Source organism: Papaver somniferum, unplaced genomic scaffold (assembly GCF_003573695.1).
Source record: "Papaver somniferum cultivar HN1 unplaced genomic scaffold, ASM357369v1 unplaced-scaffold_118, whole genome shotgun sequence".
NCBI classification, from domain to species: Eukaryota; Viridiplantae; Streptophyta; class Magnoliopsida; order Ranunculales; family Papaveraceae; genus Papaver; species Papaver somniferum.
Genome location: NW_020620825.1, coordinates 13,104,864 through 13,129,966, shown reverse-complemented (window position 1 = coordinate 13,129,966; position 25,103 = coordinate 13,104,864). Strand labels below are relative to the sequence as shown.

The 25,103-nt window shown below is 34.3% G+C and overlaps 2 protein-coding genes across 3 annotated transcripts; one reads left to right on the top strand and one right to left on the bottom strand.

Moving 5' to 3' along the window:
* Window positions 1-752: 752 nt before the first annotated feature.
* Window positions 753-6,455, bottom strand: LOC113330555 (histone-lysine N-methyltransferase ASHH1-like). Its single transcript, XM_026577352.1, has 9 exons — window positions 6,172-6,455; window positions 5,903-6,059; window positions 5,423-5,509; window positions 4,985-5,069; window positions 4,811-4,904; window positions 4,431-4,629; window positions 2,750-2,784; window positions 1,537-2,044; window positions 753-1,182 (listed from the first exon to the last, which is right to left on the bottom strand). The coding sequence occupies exons 1-9, from the start codon at window positions 6,246-6,248 to the stop codon at window positions 907-909; spliced, it is 1,518 nt and encodes a 505-aa protein (XP_026433137.1). The 5' UTR covers window positions 6,249-6,455; the 3' UTR covers window positions 753-906.
* A 76-nt stretch (window positions 6,456-6,531) lies between these two features.
* Window positions 6,532-9,940, top strand: LOC113330556. Of its 2 annotated transcripts, none has more exons than XM_026577354.1 (3): window positions 6,532-6,819; window positions 7,725-8,153; window positions 8,968-9,940. In XM_026577354.1, the coding sequence occupies exons 1-3, from the start codon at window positions 6,709-6,711 to the stop codon at window positions 9,784-9,786; spliced, it is 1,359 nt and encodes a 452-aa protein (XP_026433139.1). In that variant the 5' UTR covers window positions 6,532-6,708; the 3' UTR covers window positions 9,787-9,940. The 2 variants fall into 2 exon arrangements, with proteins under 2 accessions (XP_026433139.1, XP_026433138.1); XM_026577353.1 differs by having other exon boundaries at window positions 7,701-8,153.
* The last annotated feature ends 15,163 nt before the right edge of the window (window positions 9,941-25,103 follow it).

Here is a 25,103-nt window from a genome sequence, read left to right as displayed (position 1 = left end):
TTTCTAACAAGCATCGGGTTAATTCAACATTAACGTAACCCGATTCTGTGAACACTAGAATTTTTTGATTTCAAAATTCTCGATTTCTAACCTAATGCATGTTACTAAAACCTAGTTTAGAGGATTGGGTTGATAGAAAAGTACCTGGTTCGACCCATTTCCTCCTCTTGTGCGATACAAGAGGCTTCAGATTGTTCTTGCACTTCCTTCGTTTTATTTCGAATCGCTTCAACAAGTCCGGGATTGTCGGCACTAGAATGATTCTTGTTAGTAGCATACTTAGTTCTTGTTGGTTTCGACATTTTATAGTAGAAAGAAAACGATTAATCGTTTTTGAATCGTCGATCATCGTCGATTTTTGGTTTCAAAAAAATGAAAAAAGAGGGGTAGAGGAGATGAATAATCGGTTTTTAGGTTAGAAATGAAAACCGATTTTTGTTAGTTAGGTTTATTAAGGATTGACGGGGATAATTTAGTAATATTAATATTTTTTTGAGGATAATTTTGGTAGTTTACATAAATATTAGACACCCCTTATCATTATGTATTAGGCAGATGAAGTAATCTATAGGCCCCAATTTAGCCGGGGCACAAAAGCACCTTGGGCTAGAAACAATTTTCTTCAATCTTTCTGCTAATACCTTCAAGATACTCTTATGCACTCCACCCACCAGACCAATAGAATCTTGGCGTGGATGAGTACTCTATCTTCGGGATAAGGGTGATAAAACAAATATATTCGACAGCAAGTCTGAAAATCTAAATATACACCAAAATCTAAATTCGCAGACATTTTCAGTTTTCAGTCAAAGTTAGATGGAAACAAGGCATAGATAATGAAATAAGATGAAATATAACTGCAATGCTAGTCTCACAATTAAATTACAAGGACCACTAACCTACAAACTAATAATTTGTCAGATATTTCATCCCATTTTCATCGCCAACTCTTTCAGCAAGATGTGTTTTTTCCCCAGCTTTTTCTTGAGCAGAAGTGACATTCTTGATGATGGAGGCGTAAAGATCGAATTCTGCTTTCAGTTTTGCGCAGCTTGCTTCAATCCACTTCTCTGCGAGGCTGGTAGAGACGCTCTCTTGGCTGTCCTTCTCATGCTCTTCAATAGCTGGCCGTATCTCGTTATACAACATGTCCAGTTCGTATGTCACCTCTTTCTTCTTCTCCTACATAGCCACATAAAACAAGTGAATAAATAATAATATTGGCACTAAAGCCCAACTTGTAAGGAAAGAGAAAATGTGATTCTTTTAAGAGCAGCTGCTACATTTGAGCTCATTCTTAACATCGTAATGCAGATCAGGGTAGTTTGCATCCTTTTCTATTATTCGCCACTTGGAGCACAAAATAAATGGTTAACCTGAATTTAGTTATTTCCATAAGAACAACAAAAGACATAGATCTAAATACAATTATCATACCAAGAAATCAAGTTGTATTGCAGTTTCACTACAACCAGGTGAACACAATCCAGCACAATGTCAGATCCCCAAATACCAGAGAATGGCATTGATTCTTACCTCACAGTCATTGATCTCGTCTCTTGCTTCCTTTGATGCTAAAAGTTGAGCGACAAATGCTGCATCAACTTGTTTCTGGGCTAAATGTTTTGACTTGCCGTTAGCATAATTTGCTGATTTTTTGTTGGACATAGGGCTCCGCTGTATGTAATAATTCCGACATGCACTATTACTTCGTATACGAGACACCATTGCATTTTTCTGTGCAAAAGCCTGATGAGCTCTAGTGGCATTTGTATCAGACTGATATACTTTCATTTCCCCGCTTACTTCAATCTTCCCCTCATTCATTACCACACCCTCCATTGGAATTGAATCAAGTGGCTCTATAACAAGCGCCGAGGACTGTGAACTAAGCACAGGTTCAGCTATGGCATTCGTTTTCAAAGAATGGTCATGTTTTATTATCATGGTACTAGATTCAACTTTTGAGGAGTCTCCACTTGCCTTAAGGATCTTAGGGCCATCCTCCTCTGAATCATACAAAGGGATATTCTCCACCGAGTATCTGGTAAAGTTAAAAACAGGTCAACATATTGAGACAGTTTAAACGGAAATTTGTATATGAAGAGCAAAGTTATTGCTCATTACTTACAACCAGTAGAATTGAGAAAGAATTTGTGGATAAGAACCCCATCCAGTAAGTAATTAGGATAAAGATGCATAAGATTAGGAACTTTTATGATGAGAAAAGGCGTCAGGGGATCTTATTATGATACAACTGCATTAGACAAGATATGATTCCTTGTTCTCTTTAGTCTATGAATTGCTAGCCAAAGCAAAAATTTAAAAACAAAGCAACATCAAAGACAAATCATTTTCCAAGGATTTCCGACAAGAAACTCAAGCTAAAAGGCACAGCGGATAACTTGTATCAGTCATATGTTGTGCCATGACCGACTGTGTCAGAGTTACGAGATGGAAACATCACACTATCACTACCTAAGGTCCTAAGCAACGGAGCACATCACAAGAGTGGAATGGTAATTCAAACCGCTCACTGTATGAAATCTGATGCTGACTAGGCAATATTAATGAGCAGTTTATGGTATCGTATGGACAACAAGATCAGTGGTTTCATGTGTTCTCAACGCTATACAGATACAAAAGTTTAACTATGCACATGTTACCGATTGGCAACGGTTGGAAAACTAAAGTTGCAAATGCAATCAGTAGCACGCATTAACATGACCAGCTACGCGATTCAACTTACCTGTCATCATTTTCTTCCCACAGATATGTGTCCTCCTGCAGAAAGGATCCAAACAAATTTAATATAGAAATGTGACAGCTACATCATCAGGTAAACGGTGTGAATTAAATACTTAGAGCTGAAGCCTGCTTTACACCTAACTAGTTGATTGCTTAGATGTGATTACTGAAACTAGTTTGGGAAAGATAACAGTAAACATATTTGTCTTTAACGAAGTTTGAACAAACAACTAAGAGCCACTGCCTAATCTCAAATTCTGAAATTGAAGACCACAAAACATGACATAAGAATTCATTTTGTTCGTTAGACTTTTAGGTAGGCCGGAGTAGCCTCAAGCATCGCACCAATTCCCCATATGCTCATTTTTCATTTTAAAAGAAAAAAAAAAGATATAGGCTCGTACTATATATGTGCTTCTTACAAGATTTATGATGGCCATGGCTGGTCTACTTTCATACTAATGTTTCACCAGAAATCCTAAATATAATAATAATAATAATAATAATAATAATACAATCTTAAGTTATTAAATGTCATTTTGTTTTGGTTCCCGTTTAATGAATGATTATGCTCTTTGACTCTTTCAGACTGGTATTTCATGCTTTGGAGAACTTGACACCACCTGGTGTAACAACCATGAAAACTAGTCGATACGATAGTTGGTGTGAAAATATGGAAAACTTTCCCATAATACCTATTAATCAAGACTTCACTAGTTTCAGCTTTTGGGCAAGTAATTTACCATAGTGATGCTGATTTAAATGATGAAACTACTAGAGATCCGCAATGCAATTTAAACTGTTCACGAAAGCCCAGAAAGTGAAATGGAGAAGCCAACAAAATTGCCAAGATTAAAGAAAGCCAGGCTGAATTTCCAAGAGATTTAGAAAAATACAGACACATTAAAAGTGTACTCCAATAACAAACTCTAAATTCTTTCATGCTACAACTAGGAATTAACCAATTAATACAAACAGATGGGATTGCAGTTGGTGCTGGTTTAATGGTTAGCCTGGTTTAGTAGATTGCTCAAATTACTATCCAGTATAAATACAAGAAGAATTTATGATTTTAAAGTTTTTGCCATGAATACCCTGATGTGCAACAATGTAATAACAAAAGCTACAAAACTTGGAAGCGCTCTATCTCTCAAAATAAAGAACTGGTATTTGTAAATTTTAGACCATTGGAGAACTTTTTAAAAGACACATGCAACGAGTGTAAACATGACTATCAAATTATTTGCATTTACCAGAGTAAGATTTAACAACACTAATTACGAAAAAGGAAAATCTCTATTATTTTGGGGAGGGAGTAGTTTTTATAACTCTAAACAAATGGTAAATTGGCAAAAGTTTAGCTAATCTTCCTGGAACCTATTTGCAGTCTTCTTTTTGTTACTTTTGGAAGACTACACGCACTACTGAGAGGGTTATTTCTATGTAAAGTGGGTAGATTTAAGCAGCTTGTGGTCGACAATTGTCACTCGGATCTAAATATCCGTACAGACATTTAAAATATTCAAACCAATTCGCCCATCTCACATTAGAGACATAGAATGTTTCTAAATATAAAATTCCACAGGTAGTGGTACATATTTTCAGTAGTACATCTATGATATATCCAACAGTTCTCATGCATAAAAAGTTTTGTGAACGCCTACTGACAGGTAAGAAATTACCTGAAACCCACGAGATTTTGCCCCAAGAAATCCCGAACAACTAGCTGCACCACAGAGACAGCGAACCTTAGCGCCTCCAAACCATTCAAAGTTATAATCATATGCCAGCTCGGCTCCAACAGGAATATCTTGTTTGGAGAATATCCCAACTCTTACTTCCCCTAACACTGTCCATTTCCTAGTTTCACAATTCGGCTGGCTGCATTCTTCAAAAAAGTCAGAATAAGATGTTGAATAAGCATAAGGTCAACTAAGAACATTTCTCACAAAGATTTGGAGTTTTCGAGAGAAAAAAAAAAGAAGCAAAAAACAGAACTGGGCAATCAAATGGCATGTCTTGAAGGTTGCATTTTTCAAAATACCAGGCATAGGCTGCTTACCATGAATGGTTGATAAACCTAGCGAGGCTTCCCTTTCTAGTGGCATCAATTGATTCATAGGCATTCAAAGTTATTATAAATGCATCTTTGAGGCCTGAAAATTCCATTCAAGAAAATAAAAGTCAGGTCCAAAAAAATGACCCAACTGATTAATAACTCAGGCATGCAGATTACCTTGCAGTTCATATGTATGAGACCTTCGTCTTGCTTCTTTTCGAGAGATTACCTCTCCACAGTATTCTATGATAAACTGTCCTTCCTGGTTATTGAAAATAATTTATGACAAATGGTAAAACTGCCATGTTTTTCAAACAAGTAATCCATGACAATTAATGACAAGAGACTCCCAACTATGCTAACATATGGAAAACAAGCAGAACGCCCATGCTGTCTGCTAGCTAAAACAAGAGAAATGCTTAGAAATAACCAAGTCATGGTGATTCATGAAAAGAGAATTCCAACTGTACACACACAGAACGCCCAAGTTGTCTGCTAGTTTAAACAAGCGAAAGGCATACAAATAACCAAGTGACAAAAAAGAAGAAAAAATCAAATGCAATTGTAACAAACCCATAAAGCAGTTGCATCACTTAAAGTTGGATCAGATTTTACCTTAATATTCTCGTCAGCCAAAAGACCCCACCCACGGCCTTCAGTTTTGACCAGCTTCAATTTAGCATATTCACATTTCTGAAATTTCTGCAAGCACTCAACCACAAGGGAAAATTCAAAATGAAAACAACAACAACAACAGCAACAACAGCTAAGTGGATATTATAAAAGATGAAACCAAATAGCAAACAGTAACCCATTACATTCACGGTTTTCAATGGAACACACTAATGATAAGAAATTACATTCAACCTTAGAAGGCAGAACCTTCAGGGAGGCGGCCTTGAAAAATCATAATTTTTATGTGGTGCATCTTTTGTAGTTTTCACCAAGAAAAATCATAATACAAATTCTCTCCAAAACTTTCAAAGGGGTTTAAGTGAACCTAGATTGCCTTGTAAAATATATTTATATATATTTCTTGCAACCTCACTTGCAAATGTAAGCAAAACTACAAATAATCTGATGCTCTCTGCTTACCTGATTCTTGCAATAAGTACCACAAGGGCAATACTCAGGTGTACATTCAGTACTAGTTAGTACATTCAAGCACCTCTCCCCGCATGCAGTATCAGGATCATCAGCATTATATTTGCAAAGGCATGTTGCAATATCTTCCTCTTTCTGCTTCTTGTGCCTAGCAAATGAAAGACACGCATACACAGAAAAGAAACCTTGATTATTCGTTCAGTGTCATATGATAAATCTATGATCTACCAATGGAAAGGGAAAAAGATAAAAATCCTTACTTCCGATACAAGAAATCGTTTTGCTCAATATGTATGTACTGAGGAGGTAGTAATCCTTCTGCTTGTTCCTCCTGCATTATAAAGCCCTAAATTGTCTAGAAAAAAATCAAGTTAAAAAAAGTAAATTACACCCCCCGCACACACTAAAATCAAAATTCTAGGCTTTTGAATTGAGATGAGATGAGATGTTTATCTGTTGTTTGTAGTAGCAAATTTGAACGATAATTTTCCTCTGCCGTAATGCCCTCTTAAACTGAAGTTCTCAAATACCCCTGTATGAAAATATTAAATTTTTCTTACACCCCTTAAAAATCTAAACTTTTTCTACAGAGACATTAAATAGAGCCCCCAAAGGCCCCAAACCTAAATCTCTCCGCCTAGAAGGAAACGTCTCAGTTAACTAGCTCTCCTCTCTGAGTCTCTCTCCGGCGACGATTTTGCTTGAACTCCATTTTATTTTATTCAGTTAAATTGTTGTTCGGAACAATATAAGAGAAGGGTTTATTGATCTCATACAAAAAGTTTTCTTTTTTTGTAATGGAGCCTGTAACTTTAGTGGTTGATAAACTAAAGGGTTTTGCAAAATCAAGTGAAGATTTCTTGACGGGCATCCGCCATTGGAATGACAAGCCTAAAAGTCGCAATCCGGTAACGTCTTATGCTCTCTCTTTCTACTTCTCCTAACCAAGGTCATGATTTACAGTTTTTTGGAAATAAGAAATGATTGATATAAACAAGATTAGGATAAAGCACTAGTTGTTGTTAAGTTGTCAGTAGATGGGAAAGTGGAGGAAATGTTTTGTTAGATGTCTCTAATTGTGCAATTATAGAATGCATGCTCCCAATTTCTGAAATCCATGCCTTTTTACTGTTGCTCTTACTCTCTTTTTACTAAAAAAAAATCATCAATCTGTGTATTGTTATCATTAAGTTCATATCTTGCCAGTACATTTAAAGTGATGAGACAGCTGACCATTTCTTGCTCCATCGCTATTTTGTCTCGCTGGTTTTGGAGAGCCATGGTGGTTCCCTCTTGTCTTTTTGGTGCTTTCCTCCTCCAATCACTACCCTTTCTTTTCCTTTGGCCTTCTCTTTGCACTGCGTCTACCCTTAAAAGAAGTTTCGAACCTTACTCCAGCTGCAATAATCTGGTGCTCATTTATTCCAAAACAAAGAAAATATTCTAGCTATGCTCACCAAGAATTTGAAGACCTTGACCCATTTCTGGGCATCAAACTTTTCTGTGCCGTTCCACTACAGCCTAACAAAATGTGCAATACTTACGGGATAGTCTTTGTCTACCTCCTTGAAAATTCGTTTTACATTGTGAGGCTTGCTCTTTTCTTTTTCTGTGCATGCTTTTTGGTTTCTGTTATTACTCCATGTTAACACAGTACTTGTACATCTACATTTTGCTTCAGCAATACAATCAATTTTCTTCTTGCCTTCAAACAAATTTTGCTAACACAAGTTGCTTTGGAGATTTATGTATTAGTTTTTTTTTTTGAATTTTTTTTCGTTGTTTTCAGATTGAAATCTTGAAACGTTTGCAGAGAGAAGCATTTTCGGACCTTATGAAACTGAGAGATAGACAGGATAAAGTTGAACGGGTGCTTTCTTTTTATAAAGCTACGAAGGGCCAAGAAGTCAACACTCGTGTAAGAGGAGAGGTAGATGTAGTGGGGTCGTTACTATTTTTGGAAAATGCAGATCAACAAACCTGTGATTCACTTGATAAAGCAGGAATGCAGACAGGAGTTGGTTCTAGGTTCACTTTTGAAACAATCGTCAGGGAAAAGGATGCACTTATGGTAGAGTTCACGGCAACTCAGAATGGCTATAGTGGTGATGTTGTTGGGAGCCCACTTTCACTTTCAAAAGTCATGTATTCAGCGAATGTTAGTGATTGGTTATCGGCAGTTGTAATTCCAGTGGGAGCGCAGTGCAAAGATATTGCATCTGCTTCAAATGTATTGCAGCAGGTATGGCCTTGTTCATTACTCAATTTTAAAAACACCTACTTAAGGTTTGTTCTACTCTTAGTTTTGACTCTTGAGGGATGAGGAGTGAGGATTATGATGGGCTCATGTTGCTCGGTTGTTTGTAGTTCAAATCAATGATCCCAGTCAAAGATCTTTTGGGTCCAAAATGAACTTGTCTGGATAATTCTGGTGATTTGATTTTTGACCAATAGGATCCTTGACTTTAGTGGTCCACATAGAGACAATCTAATGGATGATTTTTGGTGAGTGTGTTCTCCGTGATACACGTTTAATGACTTCAATCTCATATGGAAATCATCTATATCTATATCTTATCATGTGCATGTGTACACCTGTATTTGTGGAGGACACATGATCAGCAGACTTAATTCTTTAGAAGTTTACATCTAGTGAGGATATTTACACAATGAATAGTTCATCCTCACCGAAGGTTAGCCCTAAGATCGTTTTCATGTAGGACCTAGAAATTTATTAGCTTTGTTAAATAAGCTTGGATAAGGACCAGAACTCATTTACTTCTGCATATTTGAAAAGTTGAGCAGATGAATTGCATGTTGTGTTTTCTGTGATAGAAGGTCTCTTCTGTTGGGCTCCTCGAGGTTAAGTTGGATAGAACTGGAACGATGATGAATTTTCCACCATGTTCATGTCAAAGATTTTGTTTAGAAGTTTAGTTCACCCAAATGGTGATATGACATTTCTCTGTCTCTCTCTAAAATTGGAGACATTTCCCTTCCATGCTCCTTAATATGTTCTTGTTTAATCATTAACTGATATGTCTCTTCATTGGCAGGAACGGAGCCTGACAGACTATTCTTTCTTCGGGTCACCAAATATGAGTCAACTTCATAATGTAGGCGCTGGGGCTGGTGCTGGTGCTGGTGCTATTGTGAAGAGTTCAAACATAACTGCCACACTGGCTGGGATCATTTCTAGTGGGATGCAGCAGGAGCAGCTAAATTCTGTGGGTATTAAGCGTTGCTTCAGTACTTTGGGGCAGATTTTGTGTCAAATATCGAAGGGAACAAAGCTCACTCTAATTGGTGTTCACAATAAACTTATCAGACCAAGTCAACAACAAGATATTCAGCTTAATAGATTTACGGTTCCATTTGGTAGTTTGAGAAAAATGAACGTGGGCCCCACTTATGCCTCAACTTCATCTCCTTTGGCTGACAACTTGACAAGGAAGGCTAATGCAGAAGAAGAGCTAGAGGGGAATAATTCAGGTGGTGGATCAATTGCAGTCATGGTAGACTCGGAACTTGATGAGAACACAAGAATTGGAAGTTGGTTTGAGATGCAGAACTCAACTCCAGCGCATATGAGATGGGGTTTTACAATGTTTGATAACCTTGAAGCAGAAGAAGGTGAATCATCAGTAGGATGGGGACTGGGTGTCGGCGGAAGTGGAAACATCGGATCCAAAAAAAGTCAAGGAGGAGACTTGTCCTCTGCATGGGATCATCATTTTCAGGTGGAAGCTTTCTTGAAGATGAATATGGCTATTGGGGGTAATAAGAAATTCAGCTTGCAGCCTGGTCTTGTTTATGTGATGGATGGAACGACTCGTCTTCCTGCCTTGATGCTACGGTCGAATTGGTCGCTGTGAATATGAATATTGATGGACTCCGCAGATCCATTATACTGCTAGTAGTACTGTTCTTATTAAAACTGCTTTGTAAAGTCAGAAAAATAATACTAGTAATAGATGGAAGAGTGCTTTTAGATTCCCTTACCAATGCTATCAAGTTTCTCTGTAGAAATTCAGATTCTGGACCACTAAGCTTTATCTGAAACATGAAAGGAAGTATGAATGAGAGCAACCACTAGAAAGACTAACTGGAATTGTCACCACTTTTGTTGACTGTCCCAGAATGTGATCATTAAACCCAAAACTACAAGTACTCTATCTGGACATCTTCCGACGGTAAGTTTGATACAAGTACGTGTGACCTATTATGTTTGATACAAGCATGTGGGAAATTTTTAACTGCAAAATTCTTGGCAAATGGCCGTTATGCTTTAAATTGCTTTCCAATTCCTTGATCATAACGCATATGGATGATATGCTTTTGGATCATTTTCTTTTTTTTTGAAAATTACTTATATTGAAAAGAAGGAAAGGTTACACAGAGTTTTCCAAAATGTTGGTTTCCCTTATCTCATCTAACTGAATTGAGATATTGATGTCTACCAACATATTGTTAACCATATTTTGTAAACTATAAATGACCATTGAATTTGAAAAACATAAATCCGATAACAAACCAGAGTTCAAGAAGTGAGGCATCATCAACCATTGTTGTTTATGTATTCCCCGTTTGCGCCCCTTCCTATTCTTAAACAGAAAGCCCAAAAAAATTTCACAAGTCTTTTGAATTCTCACTGCTTATGAGACAATGCCATTGATTTCTCCAAAAGATGTTCCTTTGCTTTTCCTAAGCATAATAGATTAACCTCTGACAATCACCTTCCACCCAGAAGTTTTTTAAGTCCATGTTCTTCGCCCAAGTTGTTGTCTCCAACACACTCAGAGCCTCTGCTTCTTCTGTTGTGGATGCACTGAAAGTCCTAGTTGTAGCTTGGATGACACCACATGTATCACATCGAAGAATTATACCATATCCACCAAAAGTGCAAGAATCAATACAAGATGCATCAAAGTTAACTTTAAGTTGGTTTGCTTGGGGTTTTGACCATCCAATATTGTTTGTGTCAATTTGGTTTTGTACCACAGATGTAGAGATAGAAGTTACTCCCTAATTTAAGTGTCAAGGAAGACCAAAATGCCAGGTGCCTCTGAATAGCTAGAGAGAGTTGGATACTTGTAGTCGTTTTGGATTGGAATATTCTTAGACATCTTTCCTTCCAAATCAACCAGCATTTGCCATAATTTCTATTTCAGAATTTTCATATACTCCTCCTATCCAACTAGAGTACATTTGTGCAAAAGAGAAATCTAAATCACTACTCGAATTTATAATTTTATACCTACCACAGGAGGCAGCAAAGAAACAGATTTAGCATAGGGACATTCAAAAAACAGATGCTTTAAAGACTCACATTCATGCTCGCAGAAAATGCATTTCATGTTTATATTTTTCATGTGTTCATCTAGTTTTTTCCTAACAGGCAGGCAATATGAATACACTTCCGCAAGAAGATTTTAATTCTCTGAGATACATTTAACTTCCAAAAGGATTTCCAGAAAGTTGTGATGGATTTTTAGGTTTTTGGTAAAATTAGGTTCAACTTGAGTACATCATAATCTGATTAAAATAGCAGGCTCAAAATATTCATGACTTGGTCACTATATTATGCTCAAGGTATCTTAGGGAATGATATACTAGTTGTAACATAAAATTATGAAATATAGTTTATCAGTGAACTTTGTGTTCACGACATTGTACCTTGAACTTTCGGTTGAAAAACCTTGGAATTATGTTTGAAAGTAATTTCATAATCACGGTTTAAGAAGGTAGACCTGTGAAACATGTTTCGAAATCACAATTGGATTGGACTGACCTCAGGACCGATAAGGAGATGACTGATTCCAGGAACGATCCTGTAACATTAATATTTTTCGCATGACTCATGCTCAAAGATGATTCATCATTGAATAAGATGATGTTTCATCTCAAGTTTACATTTTGCTTTCAAGGCATGTTGGCCTAATACCGAAACTACACCATCATGGTACATCACGAAAGTGGCATACTGGCCAAGAGTGAAATTGCGCCACTATGGTGCGATTCTCAAGTTGAGCATTGTCCAAAAACGGAAAATGCACCACTCCACTATGGTGCATCATCTGAAACTCGTTGTCGCGAAAGCATGTGGACTTGGTATATGTCCATCCTCTCCCATTTTTCTACCTGTATAAATGTCAATAAGACATATATAAGAAAGGGGCGTTGTTGAAGGTACATTAAGCGAAAATGCATCCTCAAGCTACGAATCTTGGCCGGTGAAGCATATATAATTCTAAAGTATCAATATATTGTGTTTCTTACTTGAAATATCTTCATGGTGTGTAGGCATCACTGTTGTCGTGTTTCTAAACCAAGCAGAATGCACCACTATGATGCATTTTGATGGAAAAGTATGTGATGTACTATCATGGTGCATCATTTTCAAAGGACCCTTTGACATATACGGACTATGCTTTTCTTGGATTTGACCTTGCAACACGAGTTGACTTTAGTTGGCAGTCCCTTCGAGCTACAAAGTAAGGTACATAGGTAGCCGCAATAAGTTGTAGCATTTGTGGTCCAACACTTAATCGCCTATATCAATTGTCGGGTGCAGGGACGAAGCCAAGACCTATATACTATGGGGTCCAATAAATTGTGTTCTGACATTCACAAAAAAATATAATATATTTTGGTCAATATGGAAGGTCACATGATATAGAAGCTTACCACTTTTGTGATAACACCATAGATCCCATTTTGAATATATCGATTCCGGAAAAGGTGTTGTGCGTATTAAAGCCAATTAGAACCAGCAATAGTAACATGGTATGGAAAAAAATCATGAAGATTTCATGTTTTGTCCCCAACGGCGGTAGTTGTGACACCTAAATTTCCACACCACTATCTCTCAGTCCATCATCATTTATTTTTTTATAAAGGATTTGTTGGATAAAAAAGATAAAGAAGATTTAAGTGGTCAGTTTACACTTTGAACCCATTACTAACACAAATTTAAATTTTATCACTATTGTTGCACTGATGATAGACACATATTTGTGTCTTAATTAATCCGGAGAATATATATTGTTGGTGCTCATTTTTGTACTAATTAGGGTTATTATTCTGTTTTTGTAGGTAAATGAATAAAATGGGATATGGCGAGAAAAACAGCTAAAATTGAGCTTACATGCAGAGAATATGAGTTATTGGATACCGCGAAGAAAATGGACCCAAACTTGAATGTCAACATCATTTTCTCGTAATATTTATTACTAAAAATGAAAATCGAAGAATGTTAAATGCGAACTTCATTCACAAAGATGCTCGAATGGGACACATACACATGCGTCAGAGAATTGTGGAAGAAGATTAATCAACAACCTAAAAACTCAATACCATCCCTCACTCCAGAATAAAAGTAGCACTGGTGGAGCTTATCCTCTCTCCTATTGGTTGGTGAGCGTAACCTCGCGCTCTCATTGGGTAATTGAGAAACCATTCATATTCGTCGGATGAAATTTCGTTAGATATGGTGCGTTGATCTGACAATGTGCGGTGTAGATTGGGTGGATTGCTGGGACACACGCGACGGACGGCCCTCATTATTTAGAAAAATTGATATATTAATTTCGTGCATTTATTGTGAAAATCCAGAAAATAAAGAAAACTACTATATTAATTTCAGACATTTATGATTAAAATTAAAAAAAAATCAATTCAACATATTTATGGAATTAAAATAATATAATTTATATTTTTTTAATCTTTTATAATTTCATGTATTTATTATAGAAAATCCAGAAAATAAAAAAAAAATATTATACTAATTCTTACATTTATGAATAAAATAAAATAAAAATCAATTCAACGTATTTATGGATAAATTAAAGATATTTATATTTTTAAAATCTTTTGTAAGGAGAAAAAAGAAAAAAAATACAGAAATGGCAAAAAGTACTATATTTCTTTATTAATATAATTTCAAGTAGTTATTATAAAAAATCCATAAAAAAATAAAAAATACTATATTAATTTCATACATTTATGACTTAAATAAAAATAATCAACTCAACGTATTTATGGAATAAAATAATTAGTTTTAAATTCGTAGAATTTTGTAAGGGAAAAAAATTCTGGAAATGTTGAAGAAAACTACTATATTAATTTTGGCATTTATGATTAAAATAAAAAAATTAATTCAACATATTTATGGAATAAAATAATAAGATTTGTATTTGTTGAATCTTTTATAAGAAAAAAATCTAGAAATGACTATATTATTTTTTAATATTAATGATAAACATCTAATAAAAATTACTAACAACATCTAAAAATTACTATATTAGTTGATATTTTAAATTAATATTTATGTTTAGAGTATCTGAAAAACTCTTACAGGGGTGTATTGGATTAGGATTTAAATGGATATATGACAATCCTAAAAACTCCAAGGTATTCGATTAGGATTTATAATGAATCATTAAATATCCATGGTATTCAATTTGGATAGTTTTAGATTCCACAAATATCCTAGGTATTCAATTCATTCAAGATTTCTTAGGATAATTAAGGGCCAAGATATATATGGATTCTTATGGATATTTATAAGCAAAATATGTGTGTTATTATCCCATATCAATCTCAACTCACACCACAAGAGTTTCATGGATTCTTATGGATTTTTTTTTTTTACTTTTTATTTTTAATGTTTTATTACATCATGATATGTTTTTCCACCGCCACCGCCTGTCACCACCACTACCGACCATCACCACCACCAGCATCACTGACCACCACCAATGACAACCATCGACCACCAACCACCACCACCGAGAAAAACCACTACAGTCACCACCAACCACCATCAGTCACCATCACTGCCACCTTCGCACACCATCACCCACTACCTATAACTTATGGATGGGTTTTTTTTTGAAAGAGAAACATGGTGCAAATTAATATAAATCTAAGCTAATCCTAATTAATCTATTATAATCTAAGATGATATATCTATAAGAATCTTTAAAGAAACATTATAAATCTACTAGATTCAGGCAAACTAGTATCCGTTTTTATTCATACAAATCTTGATCTAGTACACCCCTGTTATTATTTACCTGAAAACAATCTTACGGGTTCCATCAATACAGTTAATTTACTAATATAAGCAAAGTCAATGGTTAATATTGTAAAGTTTGTAACCATTGTTCAAGTCACAATAATTAAAACCATCATTTTAATATTATGATATTTTGTAACTGTGCAAGTCTCATTGATGGATAGTAAAGTTGAATATTTTAATATTATGCAGATGTTTACATTAATATTAAAAAAAAATTATCATGTGGAATTTTTGTTGTCGGTATGGAAGACCGTATTTGATCAATGATTTTTTTTTTCTTCCTAATACATCTCAGCATGTTACTTTTTATTGGATGTTAAGAGTTCTTATTAGGTTTTTTTCAGTGGTGAGAAAATATTAATCGTTTATGTGATCCGCAAGTGTTCTCTTTTTTGCAGTCTCATTTATGAACAAACATGTTAGAGCAACCGATGTTGAATCCAAAATCTAACATGTATTTTGTTATTTCGGTTTGACCCTAATATTTAACCATTAGTCTATTGGAGATGTCTTTTACATCAAACTTCTAATCGTCGTCGTTTTATCTTTTTTGACGATAGAATCATGGCTCCTAATCTGCTTATCGTTTTTTCTTTTTGATGTAGAGTCCTGGCTCCAAATCATTTTATTTATTTATTTTTGCATGTAGAATCATGGTACATTGGTACTGTCTATATGAAATTCATTTGATGCAGCTTGATTTCGGGGGGTTTTTGTTTAGATTTTTAGCTTTACAGCATGGGAGATCTTCTAATTTGGAAATATAATTACAACTTAATGCTTGACTTTTGGTATTATTTATTTTTGGAGGAAATACAATCTCCATTGCTAAGCGCTCTTGAGCGTCATTTCTCACTGATATTTTGCTTGGTTTTTCTTATATGCATGTTTTAATTCTTATTCTCTTCAGCTATCTGCTTAATTTCCTTAGTAAGATGTTGTTTTCGAAGATAATATATTGTGTGCATGAAAGTTGATTTTGTGTGGTTAAGGATGTTGATGTATTATAACATTACAGGTGCAAATAGCTTTTGTGTGTTCGTGGATCCTGATGTTTAACAAGTGCATGATTTCCGAACAAAGTAAGTCTAGAAACCAATTTCCCTTCCGTTTCATCCACTTCCTCACTCTCATAGTGAAATTTACCACTTTCAAGCTTGATTTGATAATTGGTTCAATACTCATTTTCATTAAGTGTCAGTTTAGGATTGTATATTCATCTAACATGTTAATTTCATGGAATTTTGGTTGACGTGTAGGAAGATTGTTTGGGAGTTTATGTTTTTCTTTCTTTTTTTCTTTACATGTTTATTTGAATAAATGCGAGGATTATCGGTTAACCGGTAAATTGTAACTCAGTGTGTCTTTTAGGCAAAAGAAATCATATAGGGTTTATGGACAGTGGATAAGTCCAGCAATAAAAGTATACAACAAATTTTATGAAAAATATATGGGTCATTCAGTTTAGAATCAAAAACTATCCTTTTTTTCAGGCCTTCTCCGGAGCCTGTGGGGGTGGGTGTGGTTGATTTTACAGAGAACAATCCATATACAAACACAGTGACTCTATTTGATTTAGCTGATATGATGTAGTACGAAAGTAACAAGGTAGGTACATTGCTTCAAAAAAAAAAGGTATGTACACTCAATTTAACATTTTTTATACTTCCAATTCAAGAATATTTTTAGGTTTTTGCTTTCAGCACGTGGTGGTGAGTTTGGACCAGTAAGGTAGTTGGAAATATTATGTAAAAATCTAACCTCCAATATCTTTCTGTACTCTAGGATAAGATGTACTACTGGTGAGGCAACCATAGTTGGATTGGAAAATGGTAAAGATTGGTATTACATGACTTGCAAAACTTGCTACATGCAAGCAGGTGGATTATGTGCATGATTAGGGTTCTTGCATCATGTGGTATTTTTTACCAGGGAGTAACATTATTTATTAACTTTTTTTCTTCTTTTTGGGTACCTGCTTCAACTAAAACTTATGTTGAGTGATAATCTAAAGAAATAAAATTATTCTCATATAACTGCAACTCACTTGAACCAGTCTTTCTATTTATTTTTTTGCTGCCTCCGGCCGTAACCCATATTTTGGGTTATACAATTTTTAAGGATTCGAAGATCTGCCAAGTTGATCCATCCATTTTTTTCCTAAAGGGGAAAGACATGAGTTGCACCATAATGGAGTTTGATGTGTCATGCCCTTGCTATATTTTCTTTTTCATTTATGTTATATCTACAGCCTGATATACCTTATGTTTATCTGTATACATAATTTTTTGTGAAGCATTACCAGTGTACAACTATGAGAATAACTTTTGTTATAACAACCTCATGGAGTGTAGTCATTTCACTATAAATTAACCAGTGGATGTCATAAAAGCTGAAGCCTCAAGTAATCTTATTTCAATAAGAGAAAAGAAAAAGATTACAGGTATTGCATGTTGTACAGACTTTAGTTGTTGTTTTTTTAGGTATTAAGGAGACATAGGTAAGGAAATAGCCGTGAGTGAGTGTTAGTGTTGTTTAATCATCATTGGTGGACCCTTATGGAGTTTACTTAAGCTAATATTTTGGTTTGAAAAGTGAAGAATGAGTACTCCCTACCTTAAAGCTCTCCTACACTTAGTATTTATCTTCACAAAACCAAACATAGAAAATAGAAATGTACCTTTTAAGACTTTCAGTAGTGGTTGGTTCATTTTTAAAAGGGTTGATCATAGTTCCATGTTATATGGATGTGTTACCTTACTTGCATTTATTGTGTTCAACGATACGGAAGGGAAACCACGTGGTGTAATGATATTCTACTCTTAATTTAGGTTATGTTCATTAATTGGTGTAAGTGATCTAAAAATATATTAAGATGAACGAAGCATTACCATTGTTCACTGTAAACTTGCTCCATTAATATAATAGGTATGTCGACAATTTCTATAAATGTTGAAAATACCGAGATGGATATTAGATAATTCAAATTCGAGAAGGATCTTTCTGGTTCTCGAAGAATGAGCTGCAAAGGGATTTAGATTTAAATTATATTATAAAGATAAGTAGTTCAGTATTGAAATCTTAATTGAAATTAAATAATCAAAAATTATTTCGGAAAATGGAGGTTGTGTATATTCCCATTTAGGGAATGAACCAAATCAGTAGTTATGTTGAGTGCAGATTATATGGTGGAAACTTTGAACACCTGGATGTTTTTTTTCCCTAAATCATTAACTTTATTACTCAAAATTCTATCCAAATGTTACAAAAAATCAGCCAAGTTTAAGGCTAATTATTGAAAAGTAAACTAAACATTTTTAATACAGAGATTTTACATTCATCAATGTTTCTAGGAAAATATAAAGTAAATATCTTCTTCATTCTCCAATTTTCCAAGGAACTGTGACTTTTCATCATAATATTGTACTACACCTCTGTTTAACAAAGCACCCTTCTTTGCCATTTTGTCTGCAGAGAAGTTTACTTCCCTGTATGAATGTTTTAGACTAATGCATGGTATCAGTTTCTTTATTCTTTCCCATCTGCTTTTTACAATCCAGAAAGCAACTTTAATTGCATTTGAATCTAACTGGAAACATACCTCCTGAAATAGCTTGCTCACAGCCCATTCTCCTGCAACAATAAGGGCCATTACTCTGCTAAGTAATTTGTTGTTATTCCCAATCCACCTGAAGCATCTCCAATATATACACCTGGATGTACAATATCTCCCAAGTGTGTGTTGTGTTAGATCATGTTCTTGGATCAAAATAATTACTTTTAGAAGTAAATTATTTTGCAAAATACTTCTGAATATGTTATAAAATCCTACCTTAAGTCTTTAGTTTGTCAAACTTCTTCAAGGGGTAATTCATATCGTACAAAATTTGATAGACCTGGAGATGTGACAGATTTTACCAGGAAAAGACATTTCTATTTATTCTATAAAAAAAAGGAAAAGAAAGAAAAAACTACCATGGTTAGGTTGGCAATTTTATTAAAAAAAATGCACGATGTTATACATAAGGCATGTGGTATGTGCATAGCCAATGAGGTCCAAAGACGCCAAACTAGTTATTGATATCTTTCTTGACATTGTTACTATGTCCAAGGTCATCACTATAAGCTGGACATTGCTAATGAGATTCATAGTTTCACATAGTTTGTTGGCTTTGAGAAATATACAGTCATCATTTAACCACAAAATCAAGTGAGTACACTTTTTAAGGAATTTTTTTTTTATGAACTATGACGGATTGAGAAATAATTTTCCATGGGGAGCAATTATGAAAATGCAAGAAATAAGAAATGTAGATTTAAAAGGTCCAGTTTTACATATTTTGTGGCAACACCATGAGTTTGGTTAGTGAGTTTTTCGTTCTACGGGTTCATGATAAGAAAAAATGCCAAGCAGGTCGTGCTTATTATCTATGTTGGCTCCAACTTAATCGAGTATTTGTAAGCTATTCCGCAAAAAAGTTTGACTTGGGAATTATTTAACCAAAGAGATGGTTTACCAAGTGTTTTAAATCTTTTGATTCTGTTAAGTATTAAATAACGTTTTTTGGTGTTCATCTAACTTATCAAACATTAAAAATTCATAAAACTACATGTTCTTATATTGTAGGGTAAAGATTCATTCTTTTATGATAGTGTCAAGTTGGGAAAAATTTTAGAATTTCTTGGGAGATTTAAGAAACTAATTCCAAAAATAATAATATTCTCTCATGTGTAAAGAAATTAATTCCAAAAAATAATAATATTCTCTCATGTGTAAAAACACTTGAACGTAAAAACGCTTGAACAAATGTCCCATCTCTTTTTTTTAAAGATTTGTTCTGCATATGCTTGCAGAGTTTCTTCTTCTGATCGGTGGTTATTGTTTCTTTTTCCAGGATACAAAAGAATTCAATCCATTGAGCTACTTAGAAATCAGCTTTAGTGATTTTTTCTTTTCCTTTTTAGTGTTTTATAAATATTAGTTCTGAACAGGAAACGAGTGTTGTTCAAGTTGTTATTTTCTTCTTAGAGATCAACATTTTAAATGAAGAGAGTGGTCAATATTTTGAGAAATATAATGTAACGATATATCTTCCGAGGCGTACAAATCGGTCTTAAATCGTCTCGAGTAATATTTTGAGGAGTTTTGTAGAGAGTTATAGCCGAACCATCTGGAATACATAATAGTGGTGATGGTTGAAGCCTTGGGTTTTTCTTTATCTTCTTATTATAACTTTAATTAATTTTTATCTTATATATTCTCTTTCTCACTTTATTTAATTAGAAATTAAAGGTAGCAAATTTAGTCCATGTGGAACGAACCGCATTGTATACTATCCTATCGGCTGTCATACGCTTGCGGCATAAATAAAATCCCATCAAGTTTTTGGCGCCGCTGTCGGGGATTAATAGTTGTATCTTTTAGTTTCAATTAAATTTGTACATATTAGGATATTTTTTTTTATTTTTTTATTTATTTTGTTTAATTTTATTTCTAAATTTTACTTGGGTATATTTATATTTTTGGTGTGAGGATAATTGAGCATTTAAAGTGGAAATAAAATTTACCTACCAAAAAGGTAAGTAGAATAATACCCAAAATTTTATTTTAAATTAAATTTTATTTTTATTTTATTTTTTTAAAATATCATGATTAGTATTTAAAAAGGATTAATACATATCGGTGGAAACGTTGGTGGAAGGTAACCGAGCAACAAGCTGGCAAATATTCTTATTCTTTTAGAGTTTATTTTATTTTATTTCATTGTAAATATTTAGTTAATTTTTTTTAATAGTAATAAAACAAACCCACTTGCATACACCAATTGTGTTCTCGTCAGACTACCAATTTTAGGAAAACTTGTGGAAAAGTACGCTGAACCCGTGCCTTGGGCCTTATCGGAGTTACCAGACGAAATTCCACAAACCTTAGCCAAGTATTGTTGACCAGTCTTTGATTGTAGGTATATTTCGCTTAAGTTAACCTGAGCCTACTAATTTTAGTCGACCTTGCATTTGCATGTGCAACCAATTAAAATAAAATAAAATAATGTCGATCTGGTATTATAAAGACCAATATAATGATTATCCGACTGAGTATCTTAATGGACAATATCTGTACTATGACCGTCGTGTAGATAGTACTTGGGACCACTACCATTATTCTGAAGGTTATGGTTCATACCACGGTGATCCCAATTATTATTCACACGTGCACAGGTCATATGAACAGGTAAATGAGCAATACTATTATGGCCAAAATGCAAGTTCTCCGTCTTTGGAGGATTTAATGAAACAGTTGCAACAAATAATTCTTATGATCCTAGTATTTCTTTAGAAAATTCACTCACGCAATTGACTTAAAATTTAAATAGGAGAGACATACTAAGGGAACAATTTTATGAAGAGTCACTCAGGCATGACTTAGATACGAAGGAAAGAATTGCAGCTTTAAGTATTGCTCTAAATAAACTTAATTTCCAATTAGATAAAGTTCAACCATCTTCATATGATGATGAGGAGGATAGTGTCGATGAAGAGTTTGAAATATGTAGTCATAATGACGAGGAAACTGTTACACCAATTGAGCCTTATGATGATAATGTTGTTTCTAGTTCAGATCCTAATAATATTAATGATTATTCACCTATTCAAAAGGATGAGGATTTGTCTAGGGATATAATTGTTTTAGATGGTGTAGTATATCATTGTGATTATGAAGCAGATGATGGTTTAGAGGAAAGAGTTTATCCTGAGACTAGTATTTTTAGAGTCTAGCGATTCAGAAATAATGGTCTATGTTGAGGATTATAAAAATGTAGAACCACATAATTACAACCAAGAAGATATAAAAGACCATTTTCCAAAATCTGATAATTTCGAAATTTAAGGAAATTGTGACTAGTTTATCCAAGGATATTGACAACTCTAGGTTTGGGAGTAAATATCAGTTTCCCCGTGGTTTACCCTTGACTCTTGTAAAGGCCCCTAAGTTGGGACTTGACGTATGTGCCTCTACCATATTAAAAGACTATCTTCATGCACGTTTTCCCGAATATAATTATGTCCAAAAAGAAGCTCAGTTGATAGAAACTCATCCTCTGGTTGATGTGGTTAATCCGGTCCATGATACCATAATTGACTTTGTTGTCCCACCAAAATTTTATTTACCAAATGTGGGAGTATCTCAATTTGAAATGTGTCATTATATAGTTTCTGGAACTAAACCTAATTATTTTAGGAAATTAGAATCGTCGACACATTTTCTTTAAAATGGCCACCACTTTCATTGTGGTCAATTGTGTGAGTCAAATCTGATTGACTTTAAAGATCCACAATTATTCAGGTTTTTATTATGTGCTTCTAAGTTTTTAGTTGAGTTTTTCTAGACTCTTAAACCTGAACTTTTGAATCTTATCTATGAGGAAATCCATCCCATGAAAATATTTTATATAGACCCTTTTATAGAACATGAACCTGAACCACAACTAGATATAGTTGACTTAAATAGAAAACTTGATAATGGTGTATTTGGTTGGTTCACTTTCTTGGTTTGCTGCAGTTTTCTTCTATTTGTGATAGCACTTTTCAATTCAGACGACCTACAGTTGTTCCGGCTACTACTATATGATTTTATGTGGTGACTAATTTATCCCATGTTTGGCTGAAGACTTTAAACTTAACACTTCTCGGGAGGTAACCCATGCTCATGCAACAAGGTAATATCTTTCCTTACCTCCTTATTTCCTTTAAAGTGGTAACAGTTTCTCTTTGATCATGCTTTTAATTTTATCTTTAGAACATTGAGGAAAATGTTAGATTTAAGTTTGGGGGTATAGGAGAAACTTTTTAGTTGCATTATTAAACTTCTAGTGTCACATAGTATTCGGTGAGCTAAGTTTACATACTGTTTCTCACCGAAAAGATGGAAATTAGAATTGCTAGGGATAACATTCTAGTGAGACATTAGAGAAAAAGACATTAGAGAAAAATACATTGAGATCATTGACAATCAGGAGAGAACAAGTACCTTTTAGAGGGTAATCGTGATAGACCTAACCATCCATGATGGAAATACAATTCGGTCAAAAGGAAATGCCAGAAAGACAAAGCAACCTCACAATGTAGTCTTAGTTATTGTATTACGACTCTCTCTCAGTAGAAACTTATCATCATCAACAAGCAGAGCGACATCAAAATCTATGAAGAAAGTTGAACACGTTTAAGGTCTATAAGCAACAATAGAAAGAAAAGCAAAATTCAAAATCAAAGTTGAAGACTTAGAACAAAGAAAATCAAACGATGTAAGTTGTTGAAGTTCATGATACCAAGATATTTCAAGTTGTGAAGATCCAAGTGCTAAAGTCCTTGTCGCAAGGCCATGTAAATATTAGTCTTGTTATTACTGTGTGTATAAAAAAAAGAATGAAAAATGAAAATATAACGTTCTCAGGTTTTATATTATATAAGAAAGATAATTTAAGAAATGACTAATAGAAAATTTAAAGAAATGAAATCTTCATAATTTCTTCATAATTAAAATAAACTTAAAAAAGAAATGAAATCTTCATAATTAAAATAAACTTAAAACATAGATAACGAGTAGAGATACTTACAAAGTATTCTTTTATTCCTTTTAGATAACACACCAAACAACTTCAGATTCACATTCAGAACATGAAAACACTCACAAACTATCATTCTCAAAGTAGGAAACACTCAGAAACTTTCACTCTCAAACTTATAAACAATGACTCTTGAAAACTAAAAACTTGCCCTTTCCCTTTCCTTTAACGGGTATTTATATAGGGGCAAGTTTGCAAGAAACAAAAGAGATAAGATTTTCTTTTTTGAGAATCCTATCTATAATTACAACAACCTATAAGTGGTAGAAAAGTGGAAGACATATCTAAGGTGGAAATCTTAGATAAGATTTACCTTTTTTGTTTTTTGGAAAATATTAAACCTTTTCACTTTTACTATTTTGAAGCAAATACGTGTCCTTGATGAATAGTGGAGTCGATCCTGCTTCCTGTTGATGAAAAGTTGACCATTTTTTTTTTTGCCGGAAAATAATTAGAATTTTCCTATCTTCTTCGAACCATTTAAACCCTAAATCATTCCAAAGCAATCATCACCATTTGCATTTAGGTCTTCTGTATTTTCCGATTTTATCTCTTCTTCCTCAAAGGTTTTTGATGAGGACGGTTGGGAACCCAAATCTTCGTTATCAAGTGCCTCCAAAATCTGCTTCTTAAATTCTTCCTTTGACAAGTCCCCGTGCCTATGCTTTAATGCGAGTATGTGGGTTGAGAATTACATCGGCATTGAGGTGGTTGATGCCGATACCATAAGCTGAGCTGCAACAAACTGCATGTTAAATGTAGATGGTTGTAGATGTGCTGCATTATATCTATCCCACCATTTGATATATAATTGCCTTTCTAAATAAGGGATATAATCCAAATCAGGATCATTATCTTGTGGAATTGAATAATTCCATCTTAGAATCCATGGGATTTCATACAGTATAAAGAACCACTGCATTAATCTTCTTATATCATAAGATTGGCTATTAGCCTTGATAAACTTATTTAACATAGCTACAATATATGCAGGTAAAATCTCCGGGCATGGCCCCCAGATACTTAGCCATGCTCTAAACCAATTTGGTAGCTCTTTGATTGTATTGAGTTTAAATCCAATATACCAGGAATGAGAGAATCTCTGAGTTTGATAGCAAAAAATATGTGTCCATGCTTTAATATAATCAGTATAAGAATATGATCTCGGTTTGATATGGGGGTGATCATTGAATTTTTTTAACCCATGAGGGTTCATTCCCCAATCTCGGTATGATAATACCTTAAGAATAACAAGCTTGGAGAACGCAGGAGGACCATTACCATTACTGTTGGCCGTGTTATGTGTTAAAAGGATAGATCTTGTCTCTATGAGTATTGTTTCATAAAACTCTCTAGTTTTACCATAATGTGGTAAAATATGCCCTTTTAAGTACATGCTTGCAACTTCTGCAGGATCTCTACTATCATGTTCTGTTTCTACCGCTAAAAGCGGTATTGATGTGGACATTATAAATGTCGACTTTTC

What these genes read in the sequence shown, in the direction of transcription:
- LOC113330555 (XM_026577352.1), bottom strand. Translation starts at nt 6,248, where the DNA reads ATGCAGGAGGAACAAGCAGAAGGATTACTACCTCCTCAGTACATACAT. An exon ending in TGGCTGACGAGAATATTAAG is followed by an intron (nt 5,070 to 5,422) that starts GTAAAATCTGAT and finishes TTCAATAACCAG; the next exon opens with GAAGGACAGTTTATCATAGA. An exon ending in ACGAGATCAATGACTGTGAG is followed by an intron (nt 1,183 to 1,536) that starts GTAAGAATCAAT and finishes GTGGCTATGTAG; the next exon opens with GAGAAGAAGAAAGAGGTGAC.
- LOC113330556 (XM_026577353.1), top strand. Translation starts at nt 6,709, where the DNA reads ATGGAGCCTGTAACTTTAGTGGTTGATAAACTAAAGGGTTTTGCAAAA. An exon ending in AGCCTAAAAGTCGCAATCCG is followed by an intron (nt 6,820 to 7,700) that starts GTAACGTCTTAT and finishes CGTTGTTTTCAG; the next exon opens with ATTGAAATCTTGAAACGTTT. An exon ending in CTTCAAATGTATTGCAGCAG is followed by an intron (nt 8,154 to 8,967) that starts GTATGGCCTTGT and finishes CTTCATTGGCAG; the next exon opens with GAACGGAGCCTGACAGACTA.